The 26,031-nt window shown below is 37.2% G+C and overlaps 6 protein-coding genes and 4 non-coding genes across 10 annotated transcripts; 4 read left to right on the forward strand and 6 right to left on the reverse strand.

The window, feature by feature from the left end:
* Positions 1 to 52: 52 nt before the first annotated feature.
* Positions 53 to 1,776, forward strand: LOC123420897 (ATP synthase subunit alpha, chloroplastic). The gene has a single exon (XM_045107460.1). It carries the CDS (start codon positions 156 to 158, stop codon positions 1,668 to 1,670), a length of 1,515 nt encoding a protein of 504 aa, XP_044963395.1. The 5' UTR covers positions 53 to 155; the 3' UTR covers positions 1,671 to 1,776.
* A 19-nt stretch (positions 1,777 to 1,795) lies between these two features.
* On the reverse strand, positions 1,796 to 1,867 carry TRNAR-UCU. The gene has a single exon. It is a non-coding gene; the product is annotated as a tRNA-Arg (tRNA).
* Positions 1,868 to 1,872: 5 nt separating this feature from the next.
* LOC123420896 (photosystem I P700 chlorophyll a apoprotein A2) lies at positions 1,873 to 5,018 on the reverse strand. Its single transcript, XM_045107459.1, has one exon. It carries the CDS (start codon positions 4,920 to 4,922, stop codon positions 2,718 to 2,720), a length of 2,205 nt encoding a protein of 734 aa, XP_044963394.1. The 5' UTR covers positions 4,923 to 5,018; the 3' UTR covers positions 1,873 to 2,717.
* On the reverse strand, positions 4,948 to 7,397 carry LOC123420895 (photosystem I P700 chlorophyll a apoprotein A1). The gene has a single exon (XM_045107458.1). It carries the CDS (start codon positions 7,198 to 7,200, stop codon positions 4,948 to 4,950), a length of 2,253 nt encoding a protein of 750 aa, XP_044963393.1. The 5' UTR covers positions 7,201 to 7,397.
* Positions 7,398 to 7,501: 104 nt separating this feature from the next.
* On the reverse strand, positions 7,502 to 17,186 carry LOC123420901 (photosystem I assembly protein Ycf3). The gene is made up of 3 exons (XM_045107465.1): positions 9,743 to 17,186; positions 8,756 to 8,983; positions 7,502 to 8,032 (listed from the first exon to the last, which is right to left on the reverse strand). Exons 1-3 carry the CDS (start codon positions 9,864 to 9,866, stop codon positions 7,872 to 7,874), a joined length of 513 nt encoding a protein of 170 aa, XP_044963400.1. The 5' UTR covers positions 9,867 to 17,186; the 3' UTR covers positions 7,502 to 7,871.
* Positions 10,477 to 10,563, forward strand: TRNAS-GGA. The gene has a single exon. It is a non-coding gene; the product is annotated as a tRNA-Ser (tRNA).
* TRNAT-UGU lies at positions 11,779 to 11,851 on the reverse strand. Its single transcript has one exon. It is a non-coding gene; the product is annotated as a tRNA-Thr (tRNA).
* Positions 13,448 to 13,520, forward strand: TRNAF-GAA. Its single transcript has one exon. It is a non-coding gene; the product is annotated as a tRNA-Phe (tRNA).
* Positions 17,187 to 17,887: 701 nt separating the features above from the next.
* On the reverse strand, positions 17,888 to 19,857 carry LOC123420898 (ATP synthase subunit beta, chloroplastic). The gene has a single exon (XM_045107461.1). The coding sequence runs from the start codon at positions 19,474 to 19,476 to the stop codon at positions 17,980 to 17,982; it is 1,497 nt and encodes a 498-aa protein (XP_044963396.1). The 5' UTR covers positions 19,477 to 19,857; the 3' UTR covers positions 17,888 to 17,979.
* Positions 19,858 to 19,946: 89 nt separating this feature from the next.
* On the forward strand, positions 19,947 to 21,802 carry LOC123420899 (ribulose bisphosphate carboxylase large chain). Its single transcript, XM_045107463.1, has one exon. The coding sequence runs from the start codon at positions 20,259 to 20,261 to the stop codon at positions 21,696 to 21,698; it is 1,440 nt and encodes a 479-aa protein (XP_044963398.1). The 5' UTR covers positions 19,947 to 20,258; the 3' UTR covers positions 21,699 to 21,802.
* The last annotated feature ends 4,229 nt before the right edge of the window (positions 21,803 to 26,031 follow it).

Below are 26,031 nucleotides of genomic sequence, written 5' to 3' on the forward strand. Positions count from 1 at the left end.
GTTACATTTCCGTACGATTCGTGCTAATATTGGCATTCTCGGGTCCCTGGAATGGAAGAGATAATTAAATTAATTAGGCCTTGAACTTCTACTTTCGTTTAGAATTTAGGCATTATTTTTCCCCTTGCTTTCGAAAAAAGAGTCAAGAAACACTAATGGCAACCCTTCGAGTCGACGAAATTCATAAAATTCTCCGCGAACGTATTGAACAATATAATAGGAAAGTAGGGATTGAGAATATAGGTCGCGTAGTTCAAGTGGGGGATGGGATTGCTCGTATTATAGGTCTTGGTGAAATAATGTCGGGTGAATTAGTCCAATTTGCAGAAGGTACTAGGGGTATTGCTCTGAATTTGGAATCCAAAAATGTTGGGATTGTATTAATGGGCGATGGGTTGATGATACAAGAGGGCAGTTTTGTAAAAGCAACAGGAAGAATTGCTCAGATACCCGTGAGTGAGGCTTACTTGGGTCGTGTTGTAAATGCTCTGGCTAAACCTATTGATGGGAAAGGCGAAATTATAGCTTCCGAATCTCGCTTAATTGAATCTCCTGCTCCAAGTATAATTTCCAGGCGTTCCGTATACGAACCTCTTCAAACAGGGCTTATTGCTATCGATTCGATGATTCCTATAGGGCGCGGTCAGCGAGAGTTAATTATTGGGGACAGACAGACTGGCAAAACAGCAGTAGCTACAGATACAATTCTCAATCAAAAAGGGCAAGGTGTAATATGTGTTTATGTAGCTATCGGTCAAAGAGCATCCTCCGTAGCTCAAGTAGTAACTACTTTCCATGAGGAGGGGGCCATGGAATACACTATTGTAGTAGCTGAAATGGCGGATTCACCTGCTACATTACAATACCTCGCTCCTTATACGGGAGCAGCCCTGGCTGAGTATTTTATGTACCGCGAACGGCATACTTTAATAATTTATGATGATCTCTCCAAACAGGCACAAGCTTATCGCCAAATGTCCCTTCTATTAAGAAGACCTCCCGGCCGTGAGGCTTATCCAGGGGATGTTTTTTATTTGCATTCACGCCTTTTAGAAAGAGCCGCTAAATTAAATTCTCTTTTAGGCGAAGGAAGTATGACCGCTTTACCAATAGTTGAGACTCAATCTGGAGACGTTTCCGCCTATATTCCTACTAATGTAATCTCCATTACAGATGGACAAATATTCTTATCGGCGGATCTATTCAATGCCGGAATTCGACCCGCTATTAATGTGGGTATTTCTGTTTCCAGAGTAGGATCCGCGGCTCAAATTAAAGCCATGAAACAAGTAGCTGGCAAATCAAAATTGGAACTAGCTCAATTCGCAGAGTTACAAGCCTTTGCACAATTCGCCTCTGCTCTCGATAAAACAAGTCAGAATCAATTGGCAAGGGGTCGACGATTAAGGGAATTGCTTAAACAATCCCAGGCAAATCCTCTCCCAGTGGAAGAGCAGATAGCTACTATTTATACCGGAACAAGAGGATATCTTGATTCGTTAGAAATCGAACAGGTAAATAAATTTCTGGATGAGTTACGTAAACACCTAAAAGATACTAAACCTCAATTCCAAGAAATTATATCTTCTAGCAAGACATTCACCGAGCAAGCGGAAATCCTTTTGAAGGAAGCTATTCAGGAACAGCTGGAACGGTTTTCCCTTCAGTAACAAATAAATTTGGCATATCTACTCTTGTTATTTTGCATGTCTACTCTTGTTATTTGAATCATGCAAAAAAGTTTTCTTTGTTTTTAGTTTAGTATAGTTATTTAAAGAATAGATAGAAATAAGATTGCGTCCAATAGGATTTGAACCTATACCAAAGGTTTAGAAGACCTCTGTCCTATCCATTAGACAATGGACGCTTTTCTTTCGTATTTTATTCTTTCTTTTATTCTTTCTTTTATTTGTTGTCTTCTTCCGAGAAAAAACTGTTAGACCAAAACTCTTTTAGGAAATCAAAAAATCCAGATACAAATGGATGATGTATATATCATGCATATATCATTAAAGAAGGAGTATGGGGCCGGTAGTGGGAATCGAACCCGCAACCCCAAGGTTATGAGACTTATGAGCTACCAAACTGCTCTATACTCTTAAACTAAAGAGGGGTAACTAGTGGATAAAAGAGGGTTCGATACGTCCCTCTACCATATCTATACAAATAGAATAGTCCATTTATACAGAATGGTAAAGAGGGCTCCTCTATGATTATCAATTCCAGAAATCCATACAAATACGAAAGGGTATTTTATCCTTACCAACTGGATCTTGTTGCACCCGGTAATAAACATTCATAAACCATTTCTCGAAGTACGTGTCCGGATAGCCCAAAATGTCGATAGTTAGCTCTAGGTCTTCCGGTCAAAAAACAACGTCGATGAAGGCGTGTAGGTGCACTATTACGCGGTAGGGATTGCAATTTTTCTCGCATTTTCGTTTTTTCACTCAAACTCAAGGGAGAAACTTTGCTTCTTATCTTTTTTTTTAAAGATTGACGAATCAAATGATATTTCTGTTCTAATTTCTGCCGCTTCTTCTCCCTCTGAATCAAACTCTTTTTTGCCATAATGTGCCGTTGCTATTATTATCAAGTATACGGTTCTAATCCTAGATGGAAAAATAAATAGAAAAAGAAATTTAAGAAGGCGGATCCTCCCTCTCTATCAAGAGTAATGAACTAGGTGCTGATACAGTACAAAAAAACAAACTAAATTAACCAAACTTGCCTGATGTTGAGGCAATCAAGAAAGCTGCATAAGTGAATATATAACCCACGGAAAAGTGAGCTAATCCAACCAATCTTGCTTGCACAATGGAAAGAGCCACAGGCTTATCTCTCCAGCGAATTAAATTAGCTAAAGGTGTGCGTTCATGAGCCCATGCTAAAGTCTCAATTAATTCCTGCCAATACCCCCGCCAAGAAATTAAGAACATAAATCCAGTAGCCCAAACAAGATGTCCAAATAAGAACATCCAAGCCCATACCGATAAACTATTCATCCCAAAAGGATTATATCCATTGATAAGTTGTGAAGAGTTTAACCATAGGTAATCTCTTAACCATCCCATCAAATAAGTGGAGGATTCATTAAATTGTGAAACGTTGCCCTGCCATAATGTGATATGTTTCCAATGCCAATAAAAAGTAACCCACCCAATGGTATTTAACATCCAGAAAACTGCCAAATAAAATGCGTCCCAAGCAGAAATATCACAAGTACCGCCGCGCCCTGGGCCGTCACAAGGAAAACTATACCCAAAATCCTTTTTATCCGGCATTAATTTGGAACCGCGTGCGTCTAAAGCGCCCTTTACTAAAATCAATGTAGTTGTATGCAAACCTAGAGCAATAGCATGATGAACCAAGAAATCCCCAGGTCCTATTGTTAAGAAAAGCGAATTACTATTCTCATTAACAGCATTCAACCATCCGGGCAACCATAGGCTTCGACCCGCATTGAAAGCGGGGCCATTCGTTGAAGATAAGAGTATATCGAACCCATATGTCGTCTTGCCATGAGCAGATTGTATCCATTGGGCAAATATAGGTTCGATCAAGATTTGCTTTTCTGGAGTACCAAAAGCAAGCATGACGTCGTTATGAACATAAAGGCCCAAGGTATGGAATCCTAGAAAGAGGCTAGCCCAACTTAAATGAGATATGATAGCTTCTTTATGGTCTAACATTCTTGCCAATACATTATCCTCATTCTGTTCCGGATTGTAATCCCTAATGAAAAAAATAGCTCCATGAGCAAAAGCCCCTGTCATGATGAACCCCGCAATATATTGGTGATGAGTATATAAAGCAGCTTGAGTAGTAAAGTCTTGTGCTATGAATGCATAAGGAGGTAAAGAGTACATATGTTGAGCTACTAAGGAAGTAATAACCCCTAAAGAAGCTAGAGCAAGACCTAACTGAAAATGAATCGAATTGTTGATTGTGTCATAAAGGCCCTTATGCCCACGCCCTAATCGACCCCCCGGAGGAGTATGCGCTTCTAAAAGATCTTTAATACTGTGCCCAATTCCGAAGTTAGTTCGATACATGTGACCGGCAATGAGAAAAATAAATGCAATAGCTAAATGATGGTGAGCCATATCAGTCAGCCACAAACTTTGTGTTTGTGGATGGAATCCCCCAAGAAGAGTTAGAATGGCAGTTCCCGCTCCTTGAGCGGTACCAAATAAATGATTACTCGAATCAGGGTTTTGGGCATAAAGATTCCACTGACCCGTCAAAAGGGGTCCCAACCCCTGGGGATAGGGTAATACATCTAAGAAATTATTCCATCGAACGTACTCCCCCCTGGATGCGGGAATAGCAACATGAACTAAATGTCCTGTCCAAGCCAAAGAACTTACCCCGAAAAGTCCTGACAAATGATGATTGAGACGAGATTCCGCGTTTTTGAACCACGAAAGGCTTGGTTTCCATTTGGGTTGTAGATGTAACCAACTCGCTATTAAGGACAGCGTAGAAAGAAATAATAGAAAAAGAGCTCCAGTATAAAGATCTTCATTGGTGCGTAATCCTATTGTATACCACCACTGATAAACCCCAGAATAAGCAATATTCACTGGACCAGCAGCACCTCCTCGAGTAAAGGCTTCCACAGCGGGTTGACCAAAATGAGGATCCCAAATCGCATGAGCAATAGGTCTTACGTGTAAAGGATCCTGTATCCATGATTCAAAATTTCCTTGCCAAGCTACATGAAACAGATTTCCGGACGTCCATAGAAAGATTATTGCTAATTGCCCAAAGTGAGAAGCAAAAATGTTCTGATAAAGACGTTCTTCAGTAATATCATCATGACTTTCGAAATCATGTGCGGTAGCAATACCAAACCAAATACGACGAGTAGTGGGGTCCTGAGCTAAGCCTTGGCTAAACCTGGGAAATCTTAATTCCATAATGCCTTTCAAATCCTCCTAGCCACTATCCTACTGCAATAATTCTCGCTAAGAAGAATGCCCATGTCGTGGCAATTCCACCCAGAAGGTAATGGGTTACTCCTACAGCACGTCCTTGTATAATGCTCAAGGCTCTAGGCTGAGTAGCAGGAGCAACTTTTAATTTGTTATGAGCCCAAACGATAGATTCAATGAGTTCTTGCCAATAACCACGGCCGCTGAATAAAAACATTAAACTGAAGGCCCAGACAAAATGAGCACCTAAGAAAAAAAGACCATATGCAGATAATGAAGAACCATAAGACTGAATGACTTGCGATGCCTGTGCCCACAAGAAATCTCGAAGCCACCCATTAATCGTAATGGAACTCTGTGCAAAGTTTCCCCCTGTAATATGAGTTACCACCCCTTGATCACTTATGGTACCCCAAACATCCGACTGCATTTTCCAACTGAAATGGAAAATGACTACCGAAATTGCATTGTACATCCAGAATAAACCTAAGAAAACATGATCCCAAGCAGATACTTGACATGTTCCCCCTCGGCCAGGCCCATCGCAAGGAAAGCGAAAACCTAGATTTGCTTTATCGGGTATCAAACGGGAACTCCGAGCAAATAAAACACCTTTCAAAAGTATTAATACAGTCACATGTATGGTAAATGCATGAATGTGATGGACTAAAAAATCTGCGGTTCCTAATGGAATCGGTAACAAAGCCACTTTGCCACCTACTGCTACTAACTCGCCGCCTCCCCACGTTAAGCTAGTACTTGTTGTTGCACCAGGAGCTGTTACGCCAGGCGCAGTAGCATGGATATTTTGTACCCATTGAGCAAAGATAGGTTGTAATTGTATGGCGGTATCCGAAAACATATCTTGTGGACGGCCTAAAGCACTCATGGTATCATTATGAATGTACAAGCCAAAACTGTGAAAACCTAGAAATATACATACCCAGTTAAGGTGGGATATGATTGCATCGCGGTGTCTAAGGACGCGATCTAATAGATCGTTGTATCGAGTAGTTGGATCATAGTCTCTTACCATAAAAATTGCTGCATGTGCAGCAGCACCGACTATTAGAAATCCGCCAATCCACATGTGGTGTGTGAACAAGGAAAGTTGTGTACCATAGTCAGTAGCTAGGTATGGATAGGGAGGCATAGAATACATATGATGAGCTACAACAATGGTTGTAGAGCCTAGCATAGCTAGGTTAAGAGATAATTGAGCATGCCATGACGTTGTTAAGATTTCATAAAGACCCTTATGGCCTTGTCCTGTAAATGGGCCCTTGTGAGCCTCCAAAATATCTTTAAGTCCATGGCCAATACCCCAGTTGGTCCTATACATATGACCTGCGATTAGGAAAAGAATAGCAATAGCTAAATGATGGTGTGCAATATCGGTCAGCCAGAGACCACCGGTTACTGGATCTAGTCCTCCACGAAAAGTCAGAAATTCTGCGTATTTGGACCAATTTAAAGTGAAAAAAGGGGTTGCTCCTTCGGCAAAACTAGGATAAAGTTGAGCCAAAAGGTCCCGATTCAAGATAAATTCATGAGGAAGTGGTATCTCTTTAGGATCCACCCCAGCGTCAAGAAATTGGTTAATTGGTAAAGATACATGAATTTGGTGTCCCGCCCAAGAAAGAGACCCAAGTCCTAATAATCCCGCTAAGTGGTGATTCAACATGGATTCTACATCTTGGAACCAGGCCAATTTGGGAGCGGCTTTGTGATAATGGAACCAACCAGCAAAAAGCATTAACGCTGCAAAAACCAATGCACCAATTGCAGTACAATAGAGTTGTAATTCACTAGTTATTCCAGATGCTCGCCAAAGCTGAAAAAAACCAGAGGTTATTTGGATTCCTCGGAAACCCCCACCTACATCACCATTCAATATTTCTTGCCCTACTATAGGCCAAACTACCTGAGCACTGGGTCCAATGTGAGTAGGATCACTTAGCCATGCTTCATAATTGGAAAAACGGGCACCATGAAAGTACATGCCACTCAACCAAAGAAAGATAATGGAAAGTTGCCCGAAATGAGCACTAAAAACTTTTCTAGAAATCTCCTCCAAATCACCAGTATGACTATCGAAATCGTGAGCATCAGCATGTAGGTTCCAGATCCAAGTGGTAGTATCAGGGCCCTTAGCTAGTGTTCTTGAGAAATGGCCGGGTCTCGCCCATTCCTCAAAAGATGTTTTTACAGGATCCCTATCCACAACAATTTTTACTTCTGGTTCCGGCGAACGAATAATCATTAACTCCTCCTCTTTCCGGACAAGACATACAAAGAGACCCGCCAACTGTCTTTTTTTTTAGTGAATCTTTGAAAGATAGATTTTGAAAGATAGATTTTGAAAGATAGATATTGTGATTAGTTCTTTTCTTTACTATACTACCACCCTTCTTTTTTTTTAGTTATTCACTGGAGCAATTATATATTAAAGTCAATCCGAGGCAAGTGTTCGGATCTATTATGACATAAAGGTTAGGTGCCTAACGGACATTGTTTATCTTGAAAAAACAAATATTTCTCGGCGTAAGAAAAAATCTTTTTTATTTTAAATTTAAGAAACTAGTGTATTTTTTTTTAGGGCATAAGCTCCTATCTATATCTACTTTCCTTGAGCATAATATAGGGTTTTTTATTTTTTATTTGATTCTAAATTCCAAGATAACTCATTAGAATTATTAATAAGATGGTTCTAATATATTAGCAATATTTAGATTGGCCCCCTTTTTTTTATTCACTTTATTACTTCTATTCTAGACCCTATCCCTATGGTTTATTCTTATGAAATATCTTATAAAATAGAAGGTATAAGAAATGGATATAATGAAATTCTTGATTCGATCTTACGACCTAATTTATTTGATTAATGGATCAACAACCAAACCATCCATTTTAGGAAAAAAAAGGAGCATGGTCTTATTCAAATTCAAAGCGCTTCGTAATCTTCAACCAGTTTTGTGCTTCAATATAATTTCCCGGAGTAAGCGCTATAGCTTGTTTCCAATATTCAGCAGCTTGATCAAACCAAGCTTCCGCAATTTCCGAATCACCCTCTAGAATGGCCTGTTCTCCTCGGTCGGAATAGGCAGTTCCTTCCCTTAGAACCGTACTTGAGAGTTTCCTACCTCATACGGCTCAGAAATTGCTATCTTAATTTCCCCTATCTTAACTGAATTCGATTTATCAAAAATCGATCCAATTTGTTCTTGTGTTAAGCAGAAGAAATTAATTACCTAAGTTTCAAACCCTAATTTTTCTCAATAATTAGTTTGATCTTTTTTCCCACCTTCAGAAGAATGAAGCATAGATAGATATAGAGCCTTCGTTCAAATTTTCTGAAAGGTAACTATCCCGGTTTCATATATGAAATCTCTATAGAATCCTTGAAAAAGACTTTTTTCCATAAGAAAGAAAAAAGAACTTACTATCTTTGGGATCTGATACTACACCGCTGCTTAATCCCTTAGTGGATCGGCTCTATTACATAAGCGGATTCCTAAATTTTGCCCCATATCATGGGATAAGTAAGCAGTTTTTTTTAGTTGTATCGACCCAGTCGCTCACTAATTGATCTTTACGGTGCTTTCTCTATCAATTTGAGAAACTTTATCCATAGAGTAGTAGTATAGGCCATACTTTCTTCGTTTTTTGATTCTCGTGAAGTGTCCTTCCTTCCTACAGCTGATAGGGAAAAATCGTTGTTTTTACGATCCCTATGTAGAAAGCCCTTTTTTCCAGTATTTACTAGAAAATTTGATCCTCTCTTTTTTTGTCTTTCTATAGTGGAGATAGTCGCACGTAATGACAGATCACGGCCATATTATTAAAAGCTTGCGGTAAGAAGGGGTTTCGTTCTAGTGCCCGGAAATAATATTCCAAAGCCTTTGTATGCTCTCCATTGCTTGTGTGTATAAGGCCTATGTTATAGAGTATATAACTTCGATCATAGGGATCGATTTCTAGTCGCGTAGCTTCATAATAATTTTGCAAAGCTTCCGCATAATTTCCTTCGGATTGAGCCAACATCCGTTACGGTCGTTCATTCTATTCAAAAAATCTCCGTTCCAAAACCGTACATGAGGTTTTCATCTCATACGGCTCCTCCCTTCTGTACATAATAGTACTAAGCGAAATAATCTTAATCTATAGAATCAAAATAGAATTAGTCCCGTCTCATTATGAACCGAAAGGGGCTGGTATTTTTCCAAGAAATCTCTAGCCAACCTTCCCACAAGAGGTTTTTCTTAACACCAATGAATTCTATTAATGCTAGAGGAAAACGATAGCTCCAATAATTTCTTTGTTCTCAACGCCTCCTATTTAGAGGAATTAGCTACTTCAACGATCTTTGATGGTTATAGGGGTATCCAAAGTACAAACCTGATGGTTGTTTGTTATCCCAACCATTCTTCCCAGCCCTGATACCGATCAGGAAAGGGGTAATTTCTACCAAAGTTTTTCTCTTGTTGATTCCTATTTCTAGGTGTAGTGCTTTTCTCCCCTATGCTGCCTACGGATACTAATAGAGTGGCCTGTAATCCATACCATACCATATCCTGTAGGTGTAACCTTTCGCTCAATACTCAAATCTACAATTGAAGTATCTGAAGCCGCATCAATCGAGGATACACGACGGAAGGAATTGTTAGTTCGCCTCACCTTCCCGAAGCGTGGGTTTGCTTGCTTTACAAATTTGGTTCTCTCTATGCCAACCCCTTTTCTTTTTCCTAAGACTGAGGTATAGGTAGGTCTAAAAAAAAGCAAAAAAAAAAAGAGTCAAATCGCACCATCTCTATAATAAGTAAATGCCTTTTTTTCTCCTGAGGTTGTCGGAATTATTCGCAATAAAATATTGGCTATAATTGAGAAGGTCTTATCAATGAAATTTCCATTTACACGGGATCTAGGCATAATTCCCAAGCCATTCTATATAGAATTGTTTTCATTCCTTCACAAAATAACATAAAAACAAACACATTCGATTCTTATAATTATAAATAGATTGATCCATATGCTCTAAATCCATATGTTTTAAATGGATAAGAGAGATATGGATTTTCCGCTCAGCTCAAATTGTATCCTTTTCCTTCTGCTTGGACACGAAGAGATATGCAATATTTGACTAAGACTGGATTTCATTCCACTTTCCTATTTCTGAACAACAACTTATGTCATCAACTATTTCGTGTTTTCAAAGTTATTAATTGTCTCATACTCTATTTTTGATTTCAATGGTGTAGCGTATCTTATGCAAACGGAATTCTAAGGTTTCTTTATTTTATTATGCAATAAGAAGAATTCTTGCATTCTCTTTTTCTTTAGTTGCGGGAAAACCTAAATTAAAACTTTTATTTTATAGCGAGCGCAATTTCTAGTAAAAAATCCTGTATCCTTCCACCTAGATCAAAAGGAATTTTTCCAATAGAACTAGGGAACCCCCGAGCGGTTGCGGTTGTACCTGTACTGCAGGAATAAGAAAACTCGCTATTCACTCAGTTTATTTTCCATAATAAGTTATGTAGGAAAGATGGCCGAGCGGTTCAAGGCGTAGCATTGGAACTGCTATGTAGACTTTTGTTTACCGAGGGTTCGAATCCCTCTCTTTCCGTTTTTCTTAATTCATCAACGTTAAGGATCACAATGTATCAAATCAAATAGCAATTTATTCCAGTAATAATATCTTATATTATCTTATTTTTATTTAATAGAAATTAAAAATTCTCTATAGCAAATTACTGTGGTATGTAAACATAGAGGAAAAAAGCAAAAAGGATCCTAATCCTAGGGTTAATCAATTTTAGCTAGTTGATGGGAAAATACGAATTAATGGTAATGGTCTTAGGGCTATTTAGTTCGGGGAAAGGGGAAGGGGAAGAAAATTCTATGAACCTTTCCTTTTTTCATTAAGTTCAAGTCTGACGAGAGTAATATTCTACAACTAACAACTCATTTATTTTGAGACCGACCCACTTCCTATCTAGGATTTTATTTACTAGTCCTTTATATTCCAATGTGTCAATCGTCAAATGGCTTGGCAATTTCCCCGGGTCCGATGAAGCAATATAATTTTGAACCAGACCTTTTGATCTTTGGTTATCTTTCGTAGTAATAATATCTCGGGGTTTGCAACGAAAACTTGGTATATTGACTATACGGCCATTAACTAAAATATGTCTATGGTTGACTAATTGGCGGGCCCCAGGAATGGTTGAAGCCATACCCAATCGAAAAAGGATATTATCCAAACGCATTTCAAGTAATTGTAGTAAAACCTGGCCTGTTGACCTTTTTGCTTTTCCAGCGATATGTACATATCTAAGTAATTGTCGTTCTGTCAGACCATAATGAAAACGCAATTTCTGTTTTTCTTGAAGACGAATACGATATTGCTCCTTTTTCCCAGAATTGAATTTTTTTTTAAGATTACTTCCGGATTTAGGTGTTTTTCTAGTGAGTCCTGGTAAAGCTCCCAAACGGCGTATTTTTTTTAAACGAGGTCCTCGATAACGGGACATGAAGACTCCTTTTTTTTATTGAAATTTCATTTTACACAATTAATTTCATTGTATTTACATTACAGAATACATCGAAATTAAAACTGAATTAAACTACAGGATAAACAGAGTAAAATCAACTAAAGTACCACAAAAAATGGAATTTCATCAAAATCTGTATTTTTTGTATTTTTTGTATATATATTATTTATTTTATTGTTTTGTATCTAGCAAAATAGTAAGGTAAAAAACATAAAAGATCCTGGATTCTCCATTTAATTCGGAAAAAAAGAGATTCTTGTTCGTAGAACATCGATAGAGAAAAAAAAAGCCGACTATCGGATTTGAACCGATGACCCTCGCATTACAAATGCGATGCTCTAACCTCTGAGCTAAGTGGGCTTACATAACGGAAATAGTGTAACAAATAGAAATAGGTATAGTATAGGAAATCCGTAAAATCTCAGATATTAGTTATTACTCTTAGCTATTAACTAGTTCTAAATTTGAAGTTCTACTTATAAAAAAATACTAAATAAAAAAATACTAAAACTTCTTAAAGATAAAGTTAGCTTGATATGCTTAACTATAGGATATTTAAAAAGAAAATTATAGACTTTATGGGTATTTTCATTCGATCATTATAGACTTTATTATTTGTTAATAATTTGAGGATTAATATTTCACTAAGGGGAACATAAAGTCAGAGTAAATAAAATTGATAATTCTGATTAGAAAAAAAGAATAAATATCCAGCGTTATAGTATAATTTCGAATACTATAAAAAAGTAAGACGGGAGGTGGGGGAGATAAAAAGTTTTGGATATATTGATTCGGATTGAATTGCAAATACATCAAGGATAGAATCAATGTAATTCAGAATTGCAATAAGCAAGCGGGGTCTCTCAAATAGAGTCGAACTGAACTGCTAGACTACGTTGAGTGATGAACTCAATGATTCAAAAAAAAAACTAAGAGATGGATGAAATTACACAAGGAATCCTGGTCTCAAAGAAGAGGGAAGTGGGGATATGGCGAAATCGGTAGACGCTACGGACTTGATTGTATTGAGCCTTGGTATGGAAACCTGCTAAGTGGTAACTTCCAAATTCAGAGAAACCCTGGAATTAAAAAAGGGCAATCCTGAGCCAAATCCGTGTTTTGAGAAGGGATTCTCGAACTAGAATACAAAGGAAAAGGATAGGTGCAGAGACTCAATGGAAGCTGTTCTAACGAATCGAGTTAATTACGTTGTGTTGTTAGTGGAATTCCTTCTAATTCTAAATTAGAGAAAGAGGGGTTTTATACTTTATACATTTAATAAACACGTATAGATACTGACATAGCAAACGATTAATCACAGAACTCATATTATAATATAGGTTCTTTATCTTTTTTAAAATTTCAAAATAAAATTCGAAATGATTATGAAATAAAAAACTCATATCATAATTTTATTTTGAATTATTGTGAATCCACTCCATTCGAATATTGAATAATCAAATTCTTCAATTCAAATTCAAAGTTTTGAGAACTTTTAAAAAGAAAGTGGATTAATCGGACGAGGACAAAGAGAGAGTCCCATTCTACATGTCAATACTGACAACAATGAAATTTCTAGTAAAAGGAAAATCCGTCGACTTTTTAAGTTGTGAGGGTTCAAGTCCCTCTATCCCCAAATCCTCTTTTTTTTTCTTTTTATCAATGGGTTTAAGATTCATTAGCTTTCTCATTCTACTCTTTCACAAAGGAAAGGAATGCGAAGAGAACTCAATGGATCTTATCCTATTCATTGAATAGATTTCTTTTTTATTAGAGTATCGGCAAGAAATCTTGGTTATTCACTCTATTTTTAAGTATTATTTAAGTAAACCATGCACAATGCATAGGGCTACCCCCCCCCTTTCAAATTTTGAATTTGAAATACTTTAATTGATTTTTTAGTCCTTTTAATTGACATAGATACAAATACTCTACTAGGATGATGCACAAGAAAAGGTCAGGATAGCTCAGTTGGTAGAGCAGAGGACTGAAAATCCTCGTGTCACCAGTTCAAATCTGGTTCCTGGCAGAGAAAAAAAAAGATCCACCGAATAGGTATTGATCCAAATACCTCGAGATGGATTGTGATACATATTTATTAATAATATATAATATAGATAGAGTATGATTTATTCATCTAAGTGGATAAATCTATAATATAAATATAGAGGCACTTCTTTTTAGAGAAGTTTTAAAATATACCCTTTCTTTATGATAAGGAAGGGGGTGAGATTAGGTTCCCCTTTATTTTTTTGCGTTTCTTTATTTTGTATTCCACTATTCCGACGAATATTTTTTTAGTCTTGCTTATCTTTATCTTATCTTATTTTCCTAGTTGTGCTAAGTCATGTGCGCGATACAAAGTTCCTGGTAGAGAACTTCTTTGAGTCATCCTATTTTTCTGTTCATATGAAGGAAATTAATATGTGATTTTCAAAATAGGGGAATCCAAATGAAACCCTTTTTTGGCTCAGTCTATCTGGAATGCTTTTGTATAATAGGAATTAATTATAAATAGGTATTCCGTTTCATCTAGGAAAAGAACCTAAAAATATTCCTTGACTTGAATAAAATCTGGAGTTGTGTTGTATAAGTGAGCACGAATTTCTTATCATTCAATGAGCATCTTGTATTTCATAAAAATTGGGGGTTATATAGTCCTTACGTAAGGGCCAGCCTATCCAACTTTCAGGCATTAGGATACGTTTAAGGCGCGGATGATTATCATAAGAGATTCCCACCATATCATAAGATTCGCGTTCTTGAAAATCGGCACTTCTCCAAATCCAGAAGACAGACGGAATTCTAGGATTATCCTTTTGGGCAAAGACTTTTATGCAGACTTCTTCTGGATTATCTATACCGTATTGTATTCTTGTAAGATGATACACGCTAGCTAAAGATCCACCGGGTGCTACATCATAAGCACATTGGGAGCGTAAATAATTATAACCATATACATATAAAATGACAGCAATGGAATCCCAATCCCCTGCTTTTATTTGTAAAGTCTCTATTCCTCGGTGATCAAAGCCCAAAGATCTATGAACCACCTCATGTTTGACTAGCCAATTAGATAACCAACCCTGCTGCATTGTCTTCATCTCTCCCTCTTTGTATAAATATTTCCCATTTCGGATGCAAGTTTGAAAGATTGCTCTGCTTTTTCTTTTTCTACACAAAAGAGCCCCCCCCTCCTAATTCACTAATTTGTAGGAAGGTACTGGACTTTTGGATTTTAAAAAAGTTTCAGAAGATATATCTAATGTCGATGGTGATTGATAGAGCAATTCTTGCTCATAAGTTCCTGTATGAGTACTGCGCCTAACATAAAGCTTGTGACTGGTAGTAAAACATCTTTTTTTATTTTGAGATAGAGTTCGATCCTCAACTATTTCTCGCGATATCTTCTTACGAAGTTTTGTTAGGGCATCTATAACTGCCTCCGGTTTAGGAGGGCAGCCCGGCAAGTAGACATCCACAGGAATTAACTTATCAACTCCCCGAACAGTACTATAGGAATCCGTACTGAACATTCCCCCTGTAATAGTACAGGCTCCCATAGCAATGACGTATTTTGGTTCAGGCATTTGCTCGTATAATCTCACTAAAGACGGAGCCATTTTCATTGTTACCGTACCGGCTGTTAAAATTAGGTCTGCTTGCCTAGGACTTGATCTTGGTACCAATCCATAACGATCAAAATCGAATCGTGAACCTATTAATGAAGCAAATTCAATGAAACAACAACTGGTACCGTATAGAAGGGGCCATAAACTGGAGAGTCTTGACCAATTCGAAAGATCATTTAGTGTAGTTGAAATAACAGAATTGGAACTTGTTTGGTCAAGTAAGGGAAACTCAATCAAATTCATAACTGTCTCAATAGAATCTTTTCCTTCTTTTTTTTTGTCTAAATATTCAGTTAAGACCATTCCAAGGCTCCTTTTCGCCATGCATAAACTAAACCGACAACTAAGATAAGCACGAAAATCAAAGCTTCGATAAAAACGGATACACCCAATACGTCGAAACTCATTGCCCAAGGGTATAGAAAGACGGTTTCCACATCAAAAACAACAAAAACGAGCGCAAACATATAATAGCGTATTCGGAATTGTACCCAAGCCCCTCCCATGGGTTCTATACCCGATTCATAACTAGAAAGCTTCTCTGGTCCTTCACTAACCGGGGCTAAAAGCCCTGAAATCGAAAATGCCAAAATAGGAATAAGGCTTGCTATTATTAGAAATGTCCAAAAAATATCATATTCGTGAAGCAGAAACATAATGTACTCCCATTAATGTGGAATAGGCGGAACTTAAATTAGTCAATTCAATTCAGCATTGTCAATTTATCCAGAACTTCTCTCTTTTCCTCGGTGAAACAAGAATCTTTTTTGTTCAAACAAAAGCGCTTAGTTTAGCCTTTGTTTCCTCTGTGCTGCATCTTCTTTAAAGATTCATCCAATGGAATCCCAACTCCCTTTCTTTTGGATTTCCATTCTATTTAGATATGGTGTATGTAGATCTAATTCTTATATAAAGAAAACTTTATCGTTTCACTTTGTCTCGCTTTCTCTAGAATCTCTATAAAAAAAGAATAGCTCTATCCTTTATTTACTATTTAATAATAATAAGAGACTATTAAATAAAAATGAGAATACTACTAATTAGAATAATTAGAACCTAATTAAGATAGTAGGACTAATCTATGCAGTATAATGAGAAGTAATACTATAAAAATAAAAATAAAGAACTCTATTTCAGAACTATGAGACAGAATATTCTGTTTTCTTATTTACTCTTTACTTTATTTTTTCTATTTTTCGTTTTTCTTTTCCTGTCTGTATGATTTTGATTTTCGATGAATGAGCCTTTGGTAATGCTTTTATCTCTATTCTATGTCGCAGGCGCCTATCCAGTCTATAAACAAATACTAATGCGAAAATGAAAACTATACTAAACTAAAGAAAACATAGGATAGAGATCCTAAAATAGAAAAAAGGGCATATTAGGGCTATACGGATTCGAACCGTAGACCTTCTCGGTAAAACAGATCAAACGGATTATTATCGAAATGATTTGAACTGTTTCAAAGACCCAACATGCATTTTTTTGCATTGGGCTCTTTCATAAACTGATTTAAAGATCAGTTAGTCCACCATAGTTTTTCTTTACGGAAAGATAATGAGATGGCTCCCTGTGCTCTGATTGATTTTTTGTATTATGATCTATCTAGGAGCAATACCAAAGTGTTTCAAAGGAGGATTACCTTGACTTAGGTCTGCCTCTGGTCTAAATTAAATCAACCTAAGTGAAATGGAGTCTCTATCGTTCCACTGCAAGAGTTAACTATGAGACTTCATACACCTTAAAGTTCATAGAACGAAAAGAAGTTTTTTGGAGGCCCTTATCCTCATTACGCCTAGCATTTAGTGGGCTGGATATTTACCTTATCAACTAGCAAATCCATAAGGGTTCTATTTGATTAGGCACCTGAATTGGCACCTGAATCGGACTGAACCGACTGTTTGTCAGGCTACTGTTCTCCTATTCTCTCGAATCTATGAAGTAAGACATTGATTTTGCAATAAGATCGATTATGTTCATTGCATAATAAGCTCCTTTGAAAAGCATTGGCGCACGTGTAAACGAGTTGCTCTACCGAACTGAGCTATAGCCCTTATCAGAGATATCTTAACATATAGAGAATTTCTTGTCAAGATGAATATTTTCTAATGCCAGAGGATATCCCTTTGATCTGTATCTGTTTAGTATTTAGTTTAGTATTTAGTATATAACAGACCAATAACAGAGCGGTATTGCTTAGAAAAGGGATTCAATATATAATCGATCGAAGTAATGGGTCTTCCTTTGTGGTGATAAATTGCCTACTTAACTCAGTGGTTAGAGTATTGCTTTCATACGGCGGGAGTCATTGGTTCAAATCCAATAGTAGGTAAGTAGGTAGAAAAATTACTAGATAGCATTGGACTTACTTCGCTTCGCTATCTAATAACTTTTTCTACCCCTCTTCCCTTTTTCTTTGTATCAACTATAAACCACTGGATTGTCTTCAATTGGATGGGGGAATCCAATTGACAGCCTCGATTCGTATCCTAGCTCGTCTGAGAGCGAGCTTCGCTTCAACCAAATCTTTCGTACCCTCAGCTTTACTCAAGTTAGCTTCGGCTATTTCAAGTGCCTTTTGAGCTTCTTCCGGATCAATATCACTACCCAGTTCCGCATCATTTCCTAAAATGATGATCTCATTATTAACTATTCTCGCAAAACCGCTCCACAGAACCGCCGTTAACCATTGGTCGTTGAGGAGGCGTATTCTCAAAGGACCCATATCTACTGCTGTGTTAATAGGGGCGTGGTTTGGTAATACGCCAATTTGGCCACTATTCGTGGATAAAATGATTTCTTTCACTTCACAATCCCAAATAATTCGCTTAGGAGTCAGTACATAAAGATTTAATTTCATTTCTGCGATTTGTTCTCCTCTTCTAAGGTTATAGCTTTCGTGCTAGCTTCATCGATGTTACCCACCAAATAAAAAGCCTGTTCAGGTAGGCCGTCTAATTCTCCGGAAAGGATTAGTTGAAATCCCCTAATAGTTTCCGCAAGAGCAACATACTTTCCTGGAGAACCAGTAAAAACTTCTGCCACAAAGAACGGTTGTGATAAGAAACGCTCAATTTTTCTTGCTCTTGCTACAGTTAAACGATCCTCTTCCGATAATTCATCCAAGCCAAGAATTGCGATAATGTCCTGAAGTTCTTTGTAACGTTGTAAAGTTTCCTTAACTCTTTGCGCAGTTTCATAATGTTCGTTGCCAACGATCCGAGGCTGTAACATAGTTGATGTTGAATCTAAAGGATCTACTGCTGGATAAATACCCTTGGAAGCTAATCCTCTGGAAAGTACGGTAGTAGCATCCAAATGTGCAAATGTTGTGGCAGGGGCAGGGTCGGTCAAATCGTCCGCAGGTACATAAACTGCTTGAATCGAAGTTATAGATCCCTTTTTAGTAGAAGCAATTCTTTCTTGCAAAGAACCCATTTCTGTACTAAGAGTAGGTTGATAACCCACTGCGGAGGGCATTCTCCCTAATAAAGCGGATACCTCTGATCCTGCTTGAACAAAACGAAAGATATTATCGATAAATAAAAGCACGTCTTGCTTATTAACATCTCGGAAATATTCTGCCATAGTTAGGGCAGTTAAACCAACTCTCATACGAGCTCCCGGTGGTTCATTCATTTGGCCATAGACTAGAGCTACCTTTGATTCTTCAATATTTTTTTCATTAATTACTCCGGATTCCTTCATTTCCATATAAAGATCATTTCCTTCACGAGTCCGTTCCCCTACTCCACCGAATACGGATACGCCCCCATGAGCTTTAGCAATGTTATTGATTAATTCCATGATCAGTACTGTTTTACCTACTCCAGCCCCCCCAAATAGTCCTATTTTTCCTCCACGTCGATAAGGAGCTAAAAGATCGACGACCTTAATACCTGTTTCAAAGATGGATAATTTCGTATCTAACTCGATAAAGGCAGGCGCAGATCTATGAATAGGGAACGTTGCACTACTATCTACAGGACCCAAATTGTCAACAGGCTCCCCAAGAACGTTGAAAATTCGTCCGAGAGTAGCTCCACCGACCGGAACACTGAGAGGAGCTCCCGTGTCAATCACTTCCATTCCTCTCATCAACCCGTCCGTAGCACTCATAGCTACAGCTCTAACTCGATTATTTCCTAATAATTGTTGTACCTCACAAGTCACATTAATTTGCTTATCGGCAGTGTCTCTACTCTGGACTACTAAAGCGTTATAAATATAAGGTAACTTGCCCGGGGGAAAAGTGACATCCAGCACGGGTCCAATAATTTGATCGATACGACCTGTACTTTTTTCTTCACTTGTGGAAACCCCGGGACGAGAAGTAGTAGGATTGGTTCTCATAATTATCACATAATTAAAAAAAAGGAATTTGTCGAAATTTTTCTTTTTTTATTGTTGAATAATGCCAAATCAAATCAAAAAAAATCCAAAAGTAAAAAGGAAATGAATTAGTTAATTCAATAAGAGAGAAAAGGGGACCAGGACTTGATTTCGTTGCCCAAGCGAATCCCATTCAATCGTTTACTCATGGAATGAGTCCGTTGGAAAGTTCAATCAATCTTTTTTTCATATACATTTTGCCTTTTGTGGAGGATCTGTGCCTACTCTACTTTCCTATCTAGGACTTCGATATACAAAATATATACTACTGTGAAGCATAGATTGCTGTCAACAAAGAATTTTATTAGTATTTAGTTAGGTATTTGCATTCCAAATAAGAAAAGAGACCTATTAAGAACTTGTAAAATAAGGATTAGGGATTAATTTGGGTTGCGCTATACCTATCAAAGAGTATACAATAATGATGGATTTGGTAAATCAAATCCATGGTTTAATAACGAACCGTGTTAACTTACCATAACAACAACTCAATTCCTATCGAATTCCTATAGTGGAATTCCTATAGGATAGAACATACACAGGGTGTACGCATTATATATGAATGAAACATATTCATTAACCTAAGCATGCCCTCAATTTTCTTTAATGAGTTGATATTATATTAATTGAATATCCTTTTTGTTTTACGAGATTTTTGCTAAAGTTTCATTTACGCCTAATTAACATCGAGTAGACCCTGTTATTGTGAGAATTCTTAATTCAAGAGTTGTAGGGAGGGACTTATGTCACCACAAACAGAAACTAAAGCAGGTGTTGGATTTCAAGCTGGTGTTAAAGATTATAAATTGACTTACTACACCCCAGAGTATGAAACTAAGGATACTGATATCTTGGCAGCATTCCGAGTAAGTCCTCAGCCTGGGGTTCCGCCCGAAGAAGCAGGGGCTGCAGTAGCTGCCGAATCTTCTACTGGTACATGGACAACTGTTTGGACTGATGGACTTACCAGTCTTGATCGTTACAAAGGACGATGCTATCACATCGAGCCTGTTGCTGGGGAAGACAGCCAATGGATCTGTTATGTAGCTTATCCATTAGACCTATTTGAGGAGGGTTCCGTTACTAACATGTTTACTTCCATTGTGGGTAACGTATTTGGGTTCAAAGCCCTACGTGCTCTACGTTTGGAGGATCTACGAATTCCCCCTACTTATTCAAAAACTTTCCAAGGCCCGCCTCATGGTATCCAAGTTGAAAGAGATAAGTTGAACAAGTATGGCCGTCCTTTATTGGGATGTACTATTAAACCAAAATTGGGATTATCCGCAAAAAATTATGGTAGAGCGTGTTATGAGTGTCTACGTGGTGGACTTGATTTTACCAAAGATGATGAAAACGTAAACTCACAACCATTTATGCGCTGGAGAGACCGTTTTGTCTTTTGTGCCGAAGCTATTTATAAATCACAGGCCGAAACCGGTGAAATCAAGGGGCATTACTTGAATGCGACTGCGGGTACATGTGAAGAAATGATTAAGAGAGCTGTATTTGCGAGAGAATTAGGGGTTCCTATTGTAATGCATGACTACTTAACCGGGGGATTCACCGCAAATACTACTTTGGCTCACTATTGCCGCGACAATGGCTTACTTCTTCACATTCACCGTGCAATGCATGCAGTTATTGATAGACAGAAAAATCATGGTATGCATTTCCGTGTATTAGCTAAAGCATTGCGTATGTCTGGGGGAGATCATATCCACTCCGGTACAGTAGTAGGTAAGTTAGAAGGGGAACGCGAAATGACTTTAGGTTTTGTTGATTTATTGCGCGATGATTTTATTGAAAAAGATCGTGCTCGCGGTATCTTTTTCACTCAGGACTGGGTATCCATGCCAGGTGTTATACCGGTAGCTTCAGGTGGTATTCATGTTTGGCATATGCCAGCTCTGACCGAAATCTTTGGGGACGATTCTGTATTACAATTTGGTGGAGGAACTTTAGGACATCCTTGGGGGAATGCACCTGGTGCAGCAGCTAATCGAGTGGCTTTAGAAGCTTGTGTACAAGCTCGTAACGAAGGGCGTGATCTTGCTCGCGAAGGTAATGAAATTATCCGAGCAGCTTGCAAATGGAGTCCTGAACTAGCCGCAGCTTGTGAAGTATGGAAGGCGATCAAATTCGAGTTCGAGCCGGTAGATACTATCGATAAGAAGGTCTAAAAAAAAATAAACGAAATAAAAAGAGAAAAAAATAAGTTATGAAATGCAGTAATTCTTCTTTATTCTTCTAATTGATTGCAATTAAACTCGGCTCAATCTTTTTTTTTATAAAAAAGATTGAGCCGAATAAAAATAGATCATGATATGATCATGAGACTTGACAAATCGAGATTCGTCTATTCTATATATCTAGAATATATATATATATTAAGGTATAATACAATAAAGAAATAAAAAGAAAATAATAAAATATAGTAGTATCATATGATAATGGAATCAAATACGCAGTATTTACAGAAAAAAGTCTTCGTTTATTGGGAAAGAATCAATATACTTTTAATGTCGAATCGGGATTCACTAAGACAGAAATAAAGCATTGGTTCAAACTCTTCTTTGGATTAAGGTGGTAGCTGTGAATAGCCATCGACTACCTGGAAAAGGTAGAAGAATAGGACCTATTCTGGGCCGTACAATGCATTACAGACGTATGATCATTACCCTTCAACCGGGTTATTCTATTCCACTTCTAGATAGAGAAAAAAACTAAAGGAGAATGAATGAAAAAAGACATAGTTTGGAAGTTAGACCTTTTTATAAGACTCTCTTTCAATTTCAAAAAAGAGGACGTTTGAAACTTTTAACAGGCGTAATCGTGAGTCAACATGCTAGAACTAGATAAGGAAGTTTTCTATAACCTTAATAAAAAGGATAAAAAGGTAGTTTTAGTTTATGACTCCGATCAAGAGCGAGAAATCCTTGATTTGGGATTGGACATAGAACCTGGACCCATCGGAGAGACGTTGAAAGGAGCGTATCCTGATGGTAAGAATTATACTTTCGTGGAAATACAGCGCTATAGACTTCAGTGTGGTAGAGTAGACGTTTTGTTCCTAATTTTTCTGGACCAAACCTCCGCTCCGACCCAACGATACAATGAATTTTTTCTGTTCATATTCATAAATAAAAAAGATTAGGAATCGCAATGCTACTATATGCGTCCAGAGCAGTATTTTGAATACTATTCTTCTATAATCCATTATTGCGCGGGGTCTTACTAACAGGACTTCGCGGCACAGGACGGGTCTTCGTCGAAAAGCTAACACCACCCGGCATTTTCATACCCTTTCTTTGGGTGGTATATCGCCTTTAAAAGTCTAAGAGGGTAGTAGGGGGGATCTTAAGAGGGTAGTAGGGGATCTTAAGAGGGTAGTAGGGGATCTATAGTAGGTAAGATAATTTGCCCTTTGATTTTGATTGAATATACTATTTTTCTGCCTTTACCACGCATTATTGTATGCGCTTCTAGAGAAGTATGTATGCAGGAAGTAAATTCTAGTCGCTTTCTTTTGAATCCAATTTCAAATTAGATTAGAAAGATAGAAAGGCCATGAGGATGGGAAAATAAAAAAAATCTTTTTAATTAGTTCTCCTTTTTTGGAATTTTCTTATTATCCTTATCATTTTTTTTACAGAATATTTTGCAAACTAAAAAAATACAATAGTCAATATTCCTTATAATAGATATACTTAATTATATCATAAGAATCTTAAGATATTTTTCGACTAGATAGAAATAGTAAATTTGAATTGAGACACCTATTCCATGACGGATTTAAACTTACCTTCTATTTTCGTGCCTTTAGTAGGCTTAGTATTTCCGGCAATTGCAATGACTTCTTTATTTCTTTATGTGCAAAAAAAAAAGATTGTCTAGTATTTTTTAGTGTAAGTAATATAATATGGTAGGGTATGTGACTTTTTCTACACACACTTTCTACACACAAATGAAAAACGGCTATGGATGCAGATATAGGCTACGAGCATAAATGCATGAATATGCAGAGCTTGGTATAGCGAGTTTTTTTTTATTTATTTTAATTGAATCAACGAATATTTTTTGAATAGAAAGTCAATGTATCTAACCTATTATTTCACAGGAGTACTAGTTGCTGAAGGCGATTTCAGAATCAAAAAAAGTAAAGGCAAAATTATTTAGCTTATTCTCTCAATTTCAATCGACCGCTGCTGGATTTAGTATATCTAATATGAATTGGCGATCAGAACACATATGGGTAGAACTTCTAAAAGGTTCTCGAAAAAGGAGTAATTTTTTCTGGGCCTGTATTCTTTTTCTAGGTTCACTAGGATTCTTATTGGTTGGGACTTCCAGTTATCTTGGTAAGAATATTATATCTATACTTCCATCTCAAGAAATTCTTTTTTTTCCGCAGGGGGTCGTGATGTCTTTCTACGGAATCGCAGGCCTATTCATTAGCTCCTACCTGTGGTGTACTATTTTGTGGAATGTAGGTAGTGGTTATGACCGATTCGATAGAAAAGAGGGAATAGTTTGCATTTTTCGTTGGGGATTCCCTGGAATAAAACGTCGCGTCTTCCTTCGATTCCTTATGCGGGATATCCAATCAATTAGAATTCAGGTTAAAGAGGGTCTTTATCCTCGTCGTATTCTTTATATGGAAATCCGGGGCCAGGGGATCATTCCCTTGACTCGTACTGATGATAAGTTTTTTACTCCACGAGAAATTGAACAAAAAGCTGCCGAATTGGCCTATTTCTTGCGCGTACCAATTGAAGTATTTTGAGGTATCTTTTTTGAACTGAATTGAATGAAGAAAAGATAAATTGGAAGAAGAAAAGTTTTCTCAACATGGGGAGGAAGTCCCTTCGAAATTGGATTTGTTATTGTAAGGGGATTTTTAAGTATTTATCTAAAGGAAGGAACAAACGAGGATAAGATAAAATTATTTTAAATTTTTTTTGTCGAAGTTAGATATATTGCATACTATTCTTCTCTTCCATTTTCACCCGAAAGGGCTTTTTTTATTCTATTTCACTATTTCATTCCATCTAGATCTAAGAAAGAACCCAATGCACTGAAATTCCACTAATATACAAAAAAGAAGAATAGATACAGGGTATCAAACCTATAGAGTTTTTGCTTCAAAGAAATAGAAATATCATGAAATAGAAATATCATCATATAGAGTCAGGGAATGGAATAGAGTCAGCGAATGAAGCATATTCATTAACAACTCCATTTACAGATCAAAAATGAAAAAAAAGAAAGCATTGCCTTCTTTACTATATCTTGTATTTATCGTACTTTTGCCTTGGGGGGTCTCTTCCTCATTTAACAAATGTCTGGAACTTTGGATTAAGAATTGGTGGAATACCAGGCAATCCGAAACTCTCTTAACTGATATTCAAGAGAAAAGGATTCTAGAAAGATTCATAGAATTAGAAGAACTTTCTCTCTTGGACGAGATGATAAAAGGGAAACTAAAGACACATGTACAAAAACCTCCTACAGGAATACACAAGGAAATAATACAATGGGTCAAAATAAATAATGAGGATCATCTCCATATCATTTTGCATTTCTCGACAAATATAATCTGTTTGGCTATTCTAAGTGGTTCTTTTTTTCTGGGTAAAGAGGAACTTGTCATTTTGAATTCTTGGGTTCAGGAATTCTTCTATAATTTAAATGACTCAATAAAAGCTTTTTTTATTCTTTTAGTTACTGATTTTTTTGTTGGATTTCACTCCACCCGTGGTTGGGAACTAGTAATTCGTTGGGTCTATAACGATTTTGGATGGGCTCCTAATGAGCTTATTTTCACTATTTTTGTTTGTAGTTTTCCAGTAATTCTAGATACATGTTTGAAATTTTGGGTCTTTTTTTGTTTAAACCGTCTATCTCCTTCGCTTGTAGTCATTTATCATTCAATTAGTGAAGCATAAATTCATTTGATCTCCCGATATTAATATTAATCAAATTAGCATCTTTCTTTAGAAAGAAAGCCCTTTTCCATTTTACCAAAATTCTTTCTATTTATACCTGCTTTAAGGTATTCATCATTGCAGTACAACTGTTGCAGTAGAATGCCAACAAATTCGTGTATAGGGAACTAGATTAGCTTAGCTACCTATCTAATTTATTGTAGAAATTCTGGGATCTGTGATTGGACATGGAAAATAGAAATACTTTTTCTTGGGTAAAGGAACAGATAACTCGATCGATTTCTGTATCGATCATGATATACGTAATAACTCGGACATCTATTTCAAATGCATATCCCATTTTTGCGCAGCAGGGTTATGAAAACCCACGAGAAGCAACTGGGCGAATTGTATGTGCCAATTGCCATTTAGCTAGCAAGCCCGTCGATATTGAAGTTCCCCAAGCTGTGCTTCCCGATACTGTATTTGAAGCAGTTCTTCGAATTCCTTATGATATGCAATTGAAACAAGTTCTTGCTAATGGAAAAAAGGGAGGGTTGAATGTAGGTGCTGTTCTTATTTTGCCCGA

The sequence above is a fragment of the Hordeum vulgare genome, unplaced genomic scaffold, assembly GCF_904849725.1.
Source record: "Hordeum vulgare subsp. vulgare unplaced genomic scaffold, MorexV3_pseudomolecules_assembly, whole genome shotgun sequence".
Classification (NCBI taxonomy): Eukaryota; Viridiplantae; Streptophyta; class Magnoliopsida; order Poales; family Poaceae; genus Hordeum; species Hordeum vulgare.

Bases quoted from the DNA above. Each gene is read 5' to 3' on its own strand.
- LOC123420897 (XM_045107460.1), top strand. From the start codon at position 156: ATGGCAACCCTTCGAGTCGACGAAATTCATAAAATTCTCCGCGAACGT.
- LOC123420896 (XM_045107459.1), bottom strand. From the start codon at position 4,922: ATGGAATTAAGATTTCCCAGGTTTAGCCAAGGCTTAGCTCAGGACCCC.
- LOC123420895 (XM_045107458.1), bottom strand. From the start codon at position 7,200: ATGATTATTCGTTCGCCGGAACCAGAAGTAAAAATTGTTGTGGATAGG.
- LOC123420901 (XM_045107465.1), bottom strand. From the start codon at position 9,866: ATGCCTAGATCCCGTGTAAATGGAAATTTCATTGATAAGACCTTCTCA. The intron at 8,984-9,742 runs GTGCGATTTGAC...AACGACCGTAAC, and splicing joins ATTTACTTATTATAGAGATG to GGATGTTGGCTCAATCCGAA. The intron at 8,033-8,755 runs ACGTGCGACTAT...CTGCCTATTCCG, and splicing joins TATGGCCGTGATCTGTCATT to ACCGAGGAGAACAGGCCATT.
- LOC123420898 (XM_045107461.1), bottom strand. From the start codon at position 19,476: ATGAGAACCAATCCTACTACTTCTCGTCCCGGGGTTTCCACAAGTGAA.
- LOC123420899 (XM_045107463.1), top strand. From the start codon at position 20,259: ATGTCACCACAAACAGAAACTAAAGCAGGTGTTGGATTTCAAGCTGGT.